General features: G+C 44.0%; 1 protein-coding gene across 1 annotated transcript in view; it reads left to right on the forward strand.

Moving 5' to 3' along the window:
* The window catches only part of Gsg1l2 (GSG1 like 2), a 16,909-nt gene extending 6,669 nt beyond the window's left edge, over positions 1-10,240 (forward strand). The window contains exons 2-5 of the mRNA XM_028780044.1: positions 822-869; positions 2,671-2,823; positions 5,239-5,350; positions 9,706-10,240. Coding sequence (XP_028635877.1) covers positions 822-869; positions 2,671-2,823; positions 5,239-5,350; positions 9,706-9,955 — 563 coding nt within the window. The 3' untranslated portion in view covers positions 9,956-10,240. The remainder of the gene's footprint in view (positions 1-821; positions 870-2,670; positions 2,824-5,238; positions 5,351-9,705) is intronic.
* Positions 10,241-11,367: the final 1,127 nt, after the last annotated feature.

An 11,367-nucleotide genomic window follows, 5' to 3' on the forward strand; every position in this document is an offset into this window, starting at 1 on the left:
TCCCTCCCTCCCTCCCTCCCTCCCTCCCTTCCATCCTTCCTTTCCAGTACTAGGAATTAAACCTAGGACTGTGCAAATGTGGCAAATTCCCTACTGTGCTGCACCCACAGCCCTGAAAACCCCACTCTCAATCCCTTACTCTATCAACATGTGTCTTGTTTTGAGCCTGGCTTTCGAATCTGCAAGACAGAGAGCCTCATACTGGCCTCTATCAACAATTAAGCACAAAGACTCATGTGGTGATCTATATCACGTGTTTCCACAGCTACCTTACTACAAAGTCTGGAAGGTTCCTGTGGCGGTGGAGAAGGTCACAGAAGCACACTCAGGGACTGAACTGTCGCATGATGTGTGCCCCCAGCTCTACACACACACACACACACACACACAATACACACACACACACTCCATCTTCTGCCACCAATGCTGCCTGGCTCCCTTTTCCTCCACTCCCTCTGCTGGGCCCCCTCCTCGCTCTACCCACTCTCCTCCACTTCACTCTATTTCCACCTTCCCACCATTAAAGTCTCTTTTTCCCCCAGCCATGATGGATCCTTTCTAACTTCTGCTTTTACTAATGTTTACTTCCACCTGGACGTGCATACGTAAGGATTACACACTAGACTACGCCTGGGAACATATGTGGAAATGTCTTTCTGGGCCTGGATTAACACTCATAAAATAAAATTTTCTAGTTCCACACAACTTTCTGTAAATTCGTTTTTCTTCACAGCTGAATACTGTGTACACACACAGCATGTTTTCATTATCCATTTGCTATCTGTAGAACGGCACTTGGCTGTGTTCTTCTTGTCTTCTAGGTGAGCGATGCAGGTGCTTCCTGGGGATAGTTCCCACTGAGGGACAAGGTAAGCATCATGCTGACAACCAGGGCTCCTCACAATTTGAACAGCTCCAATTGTTTTTTTGGAAATTGAGGAAATGATGGGATGGTTGAATCTAGTTTTCCTGTGAAGTCAACAGAGGCTCTGTTCATGCGCCTTACAGCTCTGATGTGCTGGAAGATGGTAGCCAGCCTCACAAGGTAACAGGAAACTGGTGGAGTCTGCAGCTTCCTGAACCATAAATATTTCCATTGTGGCCAATCTCAAGCTCTGTGGGTCAGGAAGAGGCTGAGTTGGAATACTATTGCCTTGAGTGTGCTTTCTTCTTTCCATCACCTATTCAGTTTGTGCTTGCTGTCTCGATATCTGCCCATCCAGCAAGAACAGAGGCTTTATGAAGCTTCAGAGAGGACTGTGCAGGTCTTAGGCATTCTTTGGCCCATCAGCTGTCTTGCCTGGTTGGTAGTGGAACTTTTACAAATTTCCATTTCCCTTCTGTCCCCTTTATCTATTCTGCTCCGCCCCACATCCAACACAACTCCAGCTGTGCTCCCAGCAAGGGTGCACAAGCAGCTTGAATGGAAACACGGGATGCTGGTGGAACCGGAGCCCACCCAAGCTCTTAAATGCTCAGATCCTTCTGCCCTCATATTTAATTTTATGTATCATTTTTTATAGATTGGGCGGTGGTGAATCTGCACACCTGTCTGCAGGTGTCTGCAGAGGACAGAGGAGGAGTGGGATCCCCTGAAGCTGGAGTTGCAGGTGTTGTCTCACCAGACTGGGGTGCTGATATCTGAATGCTGGTCCTCTTCAAGAGTAGCAAGTGCTCTTAGCCACTCACCAGCCCCTGTACATCCTCTGTAAAGAGTAACGACAGGGTCTCCACTGGAATCAAAATAATGTGCTGACTCTTAAGCTGGAGAGTGGACATTCCCAGAATCTCTGGCAGTCTTATGCCAAGGTTTTGTTTATGTTTTCCCTCCCACCTGTGGGCAGTATTTATATCCATCTCCTTGAGGCCCTAGGATTCCCTTGACTCACCAAGTTCCTAGGACTTGACAAAGGTGCTTTCGGTCTTCATATTGAAAGCTTGCAGTAGCAAGGTGTCTTACACCACTACCTCTTACATGAGCCCACAGGGAGTACTTAACACTGGAAGCTTGGTCCCCAAGGTAGAATAACTGAGACGTGATAAGGGACCTTTAGAGATGGAGGTTTAAGATCATTTGGAGTGCTGCTTAAAAGGTATCTAAGTAATTCCCTTGCACTAACCCTGAGTTACTTCCCATGAAAAAGTGTTAGAAGAAGAAAAAGGAGGAGGAAGAAGAGGAGGAGGAGGAAGAGGAGGAGGAGGAAGAGGAGGAGGAGGAAGAGGAGGAGGAGGAAGAGGAGGAGGAGGAAGAGGAGGAGGAGGAGAAGGAGGAGAGGAAGAGGAAGAGGAAGAGGAAGAGGAAGAAGAAGAAGAAGAAGAAGAAGAAGAAGAAGAAGAAGAAGAAGAAGAAGAAGAAGAAGAAGAAGAAACAGGAAACAGTGTGGCATCTCTCTCCCTCTGGCTTCATGTTGGTTTGAAGTATATGATCCCACCATGATGCTATGCCCACAGAGTAATAAGATAACTAAGTCAGTTTTTCAAGAACCTGGCCTATGCTATTTGGACTTTACAGCATCCAAAACTGGGAACTTAGTAGACCTTTTTGTTTACAATTTATCTAGCCTCCAGTCTCTTGTTATAAGAACAGAAAGTATGTTAGTAATAAAACCAAAGGATCAAACCTTCCAGTTATGCGTTCTGAATACTTCTATCTGTCCTTTCTGTTTATAGGAGTTTTATGGCTCTCCATTGGGGCTGAAGTCTTGGATATCTTCCTGATACTGACAGGTGTCCTCCTCTTGGGCTTCAGTGTGAGCTGTTACAGTTCCGGATGCAACTGGCTCAACGTGGATGCCTCAGTGGCTATCCTCATGGTGCTTGCAGGTATTTTCTAGCAGGAGCAGTTCCTCCCAGCCCACTTCAAGGAGGACATAGAAGGACAAGGAAGCCGTAGAATAGGCCAGCTGGATCCCTCCAGTCAATGGCCAGCTCAATAAAACGGCTGGTCTTCTGAATAAGTTACTGGACTGATTCCACTGGGTGGAAATAGTGTTGTAAAGGAAGAGGATGGGCACAGGTGGAGAGAAACATTTACTAGTTCACGTTACAGGCAGGGAAGAGACTGCACTGGTACTGGGAATAGCAATGAGTTCACATAGCAGAGAGGTTAGGCTTGAGCACACAGAGGAGTCCTCCTGAGGCCAAGCCTCTGCTACAAGTATATAAGTATACTGTATATATTTAATATATGCTTGTTCTTATGCAAGTATATATTAAGTAACACTAGAAGAGTTACTTAACTGCTATAAGCTAAGTGTCATAGCTAGGCTCTGGTGAAGACAAAATAGGAGTGTACCTACTATATAGATTTCAGTATCTTAAAAATTATCACCAACGTTTGGCATAAATGTTCCACAAAGAACTCTTTACTTTTTAACACTACCTCTGCTCTCCAAGCAACTTAGCTTGGGCTTCTAAGGTCCTTAAGTTAATGTCTCCACCAAGATAGGATCCTGAACATGTGGCTTCCTTCCAGCCTTCTGACAGACGCACTAAGTACTGTTAACGTGTACCAATACAATTTGTGCGTCACTGCTGTGTCTGATGAACTTAACACATCTTGCCCAGGTCACAGCTATGATAAGTGGAAAGATAAACTCCAACTGCTACATCTTTCATAGCAAAGAACAAGGCCATGAACGTGTGGAAATTCCTGCTCAGCTCCTGGTATCTACTCTGTTCCTCTTGGTTATGACCAGGCCTGCTTGTGGGTGTCCCTTCAATTTCTTTTTTTTTTTTTCTTTTTTTTTTTTTTTATTGGATGTTTTATTTACATTTCATATGTTGTCCCCTTACCCCATCCCCCACCCACCCAGGAACCCCCAATCCCCTCACACCTCCTCCTTCTTCTTTGTGGATGTAACCTCTATCTACCCCTCCACTCCCACCTCCCCACCCTCAAAACTCCCACCCCCTGGGGCGTCCAGCCTTCATGAGGTCAAGGATCTCATCTTCCACCTGTGCCCAGCAGGGCCCTCCACTCTTATATATTCAGCTAAGGCCCTGGATCCCTCCATAAGTGCTCCCAGGCTGGTGGTTTAGACCCTGGGAGCTGTGGTTGGTTGGTATTGTTGCTCTCCTCATGGGGCCACAAATCCTTTCAGCTCCTTCAGTCTTCACTCTAACTCCTCCATTGAGAACCCCATAATCACTTCAATGGCTAGTTGTGAGCATCTGCCTCTGAATATGTCAGACTCTTGAAGACCTCTGAGGAGACATCCATATCAGGCTCTTATCAGCATGCACTTCCTGACTTCCACATCAGCATCTACCTTTGGTGACTGCACATGGGATGGGTACTCAGGTGGAAAGGTCTTCAGACGGCCCCTCCTTCAGTTTTTGTCCCTCGCTTTGTCTCCATATTTGCTCCCTTGAGTATTTTGTTGCTCCTTCTAAGAAGGACCGAATCACCCCCACTTGGTCTTCCTTCTTTATGGACTTCATGTGGCCTGTGAGTTGCATCTTGGGCATTTTAAGGTTCTGGGCTAATATCCAATAATCAGTGAGTGAATACCATGTGTGTTCTTTTGTGATTGGCTTACCTCACTCAGTATGATAATTTCTAGTTCCATCCATTTACCTAGGAACCTCTCAAATTCATTGTTTTTAATAGCTGAGTAATACTCCATTGTGTAAATATACCACATTTTTTTAATCCATTCCTCAGTTGAAGGACATCTGGGTTCTTTCCAGCTCCTGGCTATTATAAATAAGGCTGCTATGAACATAGTTGAGCATATGTCCTTATTATATGTTCGAGCACCTTCTGGGTATATGCCTAGGAGTGGTATAGCTGGATCCTCGGGTAATGCTATGTCCAATTTTCTGAGGAACCGCCACACTGATTTCCAAAGTGGTTGCACCATCTTGCAGTCCCACCAACAATGGAGGAGTGTTCCTCTTTCTCCACACCCTCGCCAGCATCTACTATCACCTGAGTTTTTAATCTTAGCCATTCTGACTGGTGTGAGATGGAATCTCAGGGTTGTTTTGATTTGCATTTCCCTGACGACTAAGGATGCCGAGCATTTCTTTAGGTACTTCTCGGCCATTCGAGTTTCTTCTTCAATTTCTACCGTGGGGATGAGGTATCAGATGGAGTGTTTCAGAATACATACATGCACATACTACATAAGGATCTGTGGATGCTAGAGGATCCAGCATCCAGCACGTGAAGGGTAGAGAAAATTCCCACTGTGCTTTGTTCTTAAGAGTGACTCATGAAGCTTTGCTTCACAGGACTCCTGGGCATGGTGGCTCACATGATGTATACAACTAGTTTTCAAATCACTGTGAACCTAGGACCAGAAGATTGGCGGCCTCAGACATGGGACTATGGCTGGTCCTATTGGTAAGTCTCTTGGTTACAAGCATTGATGCACCAGAAAAGATGAACATAGATTTTTGTAGGTAGATAGACATTGTGATCGAGCCGATACCTGCTACTCTTGTGGTTACTGACTGGTATTATAACCTTTCTATAACCCAGTCTTCTTGGTTGTAGAGTAAAATTAGCCACGTTGACTTGCTTAAAGTTTTATAATTTAGTTTCATATTTAAATTTTTAATACAAGATATTTTGATCATATTCTTTCTCCTTCACCAACTCTTCCCAGATCCTCTTTACCTCCCAACCTCCTTAATATCATGCCCCCCTCAAAAAAATCAAAATCAAGACAAATAAACAAAGAAAACCCAATAATACAAAAAATACCAAAATATATCAGAGAGAGAGAGAGAGAGAGAGAGAGAGAGAGAGACTTCATCTTGTGTTGACCAAATACTCCTATACTCCTGAGTATAGAGCCTGCCCAGAAATGTTTATTGATATACCCTTTGACACTCCTAGGAGAAAACAGATTTTTCCTTTCCCAGAAAGAATCGATCACAAGCATGCTCTTGGTTAGAGGTGAGAGCCTATGCCTGTTTAGCCTTCTCAGTACTGAGATTTTGTCGAATTTAAACCTGCAGCGATCTTGTTCATGCTGTCACAGTCTTTGTGGATTCATAGGTGCTTTGGTCCTATTGTGTCTGGGAGACACTGTTCCCTCAGAGTCATCCACCACATCTGACTCTAACCGTCTTTCTGCCTCCTCTTCCCCATAGATCTCTGAGCCCCCAGGGGAGAGATTAATAAAAAACACCTCATTTGGAGCTAAATACTCCAAAGTCTTTCACTCTCTGCACATTGCTGAGTTGTGGGTCTCTGTGTTAATTACCATCTACTGCAAGAAGAAGCTTCTCTGATGAGGGCTGATTGATTCTCTGTTCTATGAGTATAGTGTCAGTAGATGTCATTTTATTCTTGTATTACTTTATAGAATGATAGTAGTAGGTTTTCTCCTAAGATTCATGACCTAACTTACTAACTCAGATTCTCAGCCAGTTTAACAGTGTTAGGTATGGATTCCATCTTGTGGAGTGGGACCTAAGTCCAATCAAAAAAGTGACACTGTTGCACCGTATATCTTGCAGGGAACTGTTGTAGGTTGCAGGGTTTTGAGCTGTGTGATATTGGTGATCACCGCTCTCCTCTAGCATACAGAACACCTTCCAGTACCATGAACACTAGTCGGTAGGAGTGAAGCTTCTGCCTGGGTGTCAGCTCGATTCCTTCATCTTCAATGACATATCTAAGTTGTGTCTTCAGCAATAAGGCTTCAGCTTGTGGAGAATAAAGATGTTATATTTACAAACTACTTGGCAGATTAAAGTCTAGATTTTTCTTAAAAGATTTATTTTTTAATTTTTATTTCATATATATACATATATGTGTGCATATATATATATATATATATATATATATATATATATATATATAGTGAGTACACTGTAGCTGTCTTCAGACACACCAGAATAGGGCATCAGATCCCATTACAGATGGATGTGGTTGCTGGGAATTGAACTCAGGACCTCTGGAAGAGTAGTCAATGCTCTTAACCGCTGAGCCATCTTATTCATTTTATATATATATGAGTACACTGTCGCTATCTTCAGACACACCAGAAGAGGGCATCAGATCTCATTACAGATGGCAGTGAGCCACCATGTGGTTGCTGGGAATTGAACTTAGGACTCAGTGCTCTTAACCACCTAGCCATCTCTCCAGCCAAAGTCTAGATTTTTTAACAACGATTGGAGAATTCTTTTCCTGAGATAGACCCTTTTAGAGCTAGCTTCTATTTCTATTGGAAAGACATGACACACAAGGTGTATCTCTAGCAGAAAGACTCAGTCATGCCATACAAGACTCTATGGGAATTTCTTTGTAACTTCTTGTTTTTACAGTGCTAGAGATCAAACCAAGGGACTCATGCATGCTGTACTTCCCCACAAATCTGCTTCTCCGGCTCCAAATATATTGTATCTTAAAAATAAATTCACTGCTACTCACATTGTCATCTCACACAATATCCTCTAAAGCTGGGGGAACAACACCAACTTCAAAATGGAGTCATTGGCGTCAAAACCTGACAAAATAGAACCAAAGAAAGTCAGACATTGAGAGCACTCACTCGTAATTGCTCTGATGCCTGGAACTTTTGAAAAGTTAAAAAAACAAAATTCTAGGCAGAAACTTACTGTAGGTTACACTAAGACAACTAGAAGCATAGGGAAAGTCAGCCACTTAAATAAGAACCTCAACACACTCTGTGTAGCATAAGCTTGACCCCCAAATCATTAGGTCAGCTGTACCACCAAGATTACAAATCTTACCTAGCAACTATGCACACCAGCCAATCACAGCTTCCCAGCTCCCTACGGCCACAAGACAGCTTATCCACTTTTCTTTTTCAATAACCAACATTTCCCTCTGTTCTCTAGAAATGCCAGAGGCTACCCCTGTCAGCCCAGGTGTTCCGGATTGCACTTTTATTCATTATTTGTGCCAAATAAAATCTTTACTGGAAGAACTATCTTTATAGTTTCATTTGGTGCTGACAGTTATTTTCCTGTCTGTAAAACTCAGTTTTGGCAGTCACTCCTCCATTCTGCTGTTAAGCTCCATGATGCACCTGTTTCTAAACCCTTCTCAACTTTGGTCTCCCCAGTCTGAGGATGTTAATATTCATAACTGGGAATCTGTACATTCTGCCTTCCATCTGGGTCACTGGAGTGTCTTCCTTCTTAACTGGGTTTGAGGCTCCATCATCAGCATGATGCACAGTTGAAAGATCAGTGGAGAGAGGGTGGCCACTTTAATCCTTGCATATCCAGAGTGATGCTTACTTGGTACTCTGGGATTGGTCATCCAGCAACGAAAAACAATGCCCAAAAATCTTGAAAATCATTTGCCCTTGTTTTTGAGGCATTGTTCTGTTTTCTTCCCGAGTTCATTGCTGCTGTTGAGGGTTTAACACCATTCTGACTCAGTCTTCTGCTTTCTTGTTAAGCATCAGGATGTTCCCTGGTGGGGTGTTCTTTCCACTACCTTCCTCCTACTTTCATGGGCATGGCAAGCTGCTTAGCTTGCATGCACATTTCAGGGAAGTTTTCCGTGTGTTATTTCTTTCACTATTTCTTCTCCTTGGTTTTCTGTTCGCTTAGAATTCTTCCCAGCTCGGTCCTATTCAAAGGTCATATTTCTTTTCTGACCTAGTTTCTTAGTCAGGGTTTCTATTCCTGCCCAAAACATCATGACCAAGAAGCAAGTTGGAGAGGAAAGGGTTTATTCAGTGTTCGCTTCCACATTGCTGTTCATCACCAAAGGAAGTCAGGACAGAAACTCACACAAGGCAGGAACTTGAAGGCAGGACCTGATGCAGAGGCCATGGAGAGGTCCTGCTTACTGGCTTGTTTCCCCTGGCTTGCTCAGCCTGCTTTCTTATAGAACCCAGGACCACCAGGCCATGGGTGGCACCACCCACAACAGGCCCTCCCACCCTTGATCACTAATTGAGAAAATGTCTTACAGCTGGACCTCATAAAGGCATTTCCTCAAGGGAGGCTCCTTTCTCTGTGATAATTCTAGCTTGTGTCAAGTTGACACACAAAACTAGCCAGTACATCTGGCCTCTTTCTCCTTTTGTTTCTGGGGTAGGAGGGATGGGGATGTCCTCTGCTTGTCTTCTAACCTTACTTCTGAGGTTAGGCATGAGAAAGGGAAAGAACAGTTTTCTGCTCCATGGTCAGCTTTTCATCCAAACCCTGTTTTCAGACCAGCTTTCCCCTCTGTCTCCCACACATCCTCCCATCCCTGAATCTGGGCCCTTGTGCCTGTGCCTTCAGAGACTAAACCTGTGCCCTCCTAGGCATAGGGGTATGGGGTTTTGTTTGTGGTATACAAGACATCTGAGGGCCAGCCAGTGATCCATAATCAGACTTTTGGCTGATGCACTGCTGTGTGTGCGTGTGTGTGTGTGTGTGTGTGTGTGTGTGTGTGTAAGGACTCAGTGAGACTATGCCATAGACTTCCTTCTTGTCTTCTAGGAACCTGTCCCCTAAATACTGCTCACTCTGTCCTATAAACCCTGCAGTTCCCCTCCCTGATCATTTTCCATGGAATGCAGAACTTTATAATCTGCTTCAACAGAAAATCCACCTGTGAAAGGAAACCTCCCAACCTTATCCTAAGACATACCTAAAGGCACAAAACAGCATTCCCAATGGGTAACAGCAATGTGCTACCTCCAAGTCGGTGGCTGCCCCCAGAGCAGGCCTGGAATTCCACTCTAGGTCTTTCCTAACTGTGGCTTTCTGTTGCAGCCTTGCCTGGGGATCTTTCGCTCTCTGTATGGCGGTGTCAGTGGCAACCATGAGCAGATACACCACAACCCAGGCAGAGATGCCAAGGGCACAGAAAGGCAATCCATACCCTCAGCACAACACCCCACAGCCTGAGGCTTCACAGAAGGTTTGGCAAACAGGAGCTGCTCCCCATCCTGTGGGACAAGTCTTTGCGAATGTTCCTGGGCACTGGCCCCCAGGTACAGGAAGCAAAGTGTCCGTGTGCTAGCCAGTGCTGCACATGCAGATGAGCCAGGCATTTATTACTACAACGAACACCACTGGAGTGGAGTTCAGAAGACCATGGTGTAGGCAAGCTTTCTGCTACCCCTCTCTGGTCTTAGCATCTCATGTCTCCCACAATTCCTGTATCTTTAGAGGAGATAATGTCTACAGAAGATATCAACTATTAACACTCTAGTATAGAGGAACATCTGAGGCTTCTCTGGCTCTGGGTTTAATAAATATCCCAAAAGGAGTTGGGTCATGAAAATATTAAGGGAAAAATGATGAAGGGAAGAACTCCTCATCTCTTACAGCAGAAGCAAAATATGCCACCCACATAAATTCAGTGACAGACAAACCTGGAATATTTTTTCTCTAGTTGATGCACAAAATATGAGGCCATACTGTACATTTTAATTTTCATTAAGAAGACAGAAATTTTAAAATCAGTTATGTTGCCTAAAAATATTCTTTGCAGGGTGTAGAGACCCAGGCCTTTGAACTCACAACTCAGGAGGCAGAGGCAGGTGGATTTTTGTGAGTTCAAAACTAGCCTTGTTTACATAGCCAGTTCCAAGACAGCAGAGCTACATCATAAAGGGACTTGATCTCACAATAAATTCCTGATATCTACTCACAATGAAGCTAGTCTGGAAGGACCGGGAAGTGACAGAAAAAAAATGACGTGACATCTTATCACAGTGAAGTGGAGCAAATGTTTGGATTGTGCTGCTTACGTTAAATCACCAGGCATTCTTGCATCTAAAAATAAACTCTGCCAAGCATGCAGGCCTTGTGGGAGGTGGCACTGTGCTCAGGACTCCCTGGTGCATTCAGTTACGACACTGCATGATTCTATCCGCTGTCTTAAACTGCATGAGATTAAGCCACAGGTTGTCAGGCATGTGGAGCATTTTGGAAAGGAATAGAGACTGCCAAATCCCAAGAACCTTGAACACGTCCTAGCCCAGAGTAATTTTTTTTAAAAAATTACATGTATTTGTTTATGTAGTTATTTTGTGTGTGTGTGTGCTCATGCCACAGTTCACTGGTGGAGGTCAGAAGACAACTTGAATTGAGTCCTTCTACCATGTGGATTCCAGGGTCAGGTCCTCAAATTTGATGTCAAACTCTTTGCCTGATGAACCATCTCACCAGCCCCTCAGAGTCATTTTGTTGTTGTTGTTGTTGTTGTTTGCTTAGTAAATATGTTTCTGGGGGGAAAGCTAGATGTCTACAATAAAACACTAATTTGTGCTAAAATTAAATTATACTATCAAAGAGTAATGGGGAAATTTTCAACTAGTTTCTTCATGTTTAAGATTCAGGTTGAAAATCTGTCTGGTAATTGTTGGTCCCGTGTTTTGTTGTCCAGTGCTTCAAACCCAGCTTCTTCCATCTCAGAGGTGAGCATCA

The sequence above is a fragment of the Grammomys surdaster genome, unplaced genomic scaffold (genome assembly GCF_004785775.1).
Source record: "Grammomys surdaster isolate TR1022 unplaced genomic scaffold, NIH_TR_1.0 364, whole genome shotgun sequence".
NCBI lineage: Eukaryota > Metazoa > Chordata > Mammalia > Rodentia > Muridae > Grammomys > Grammomys surdaster.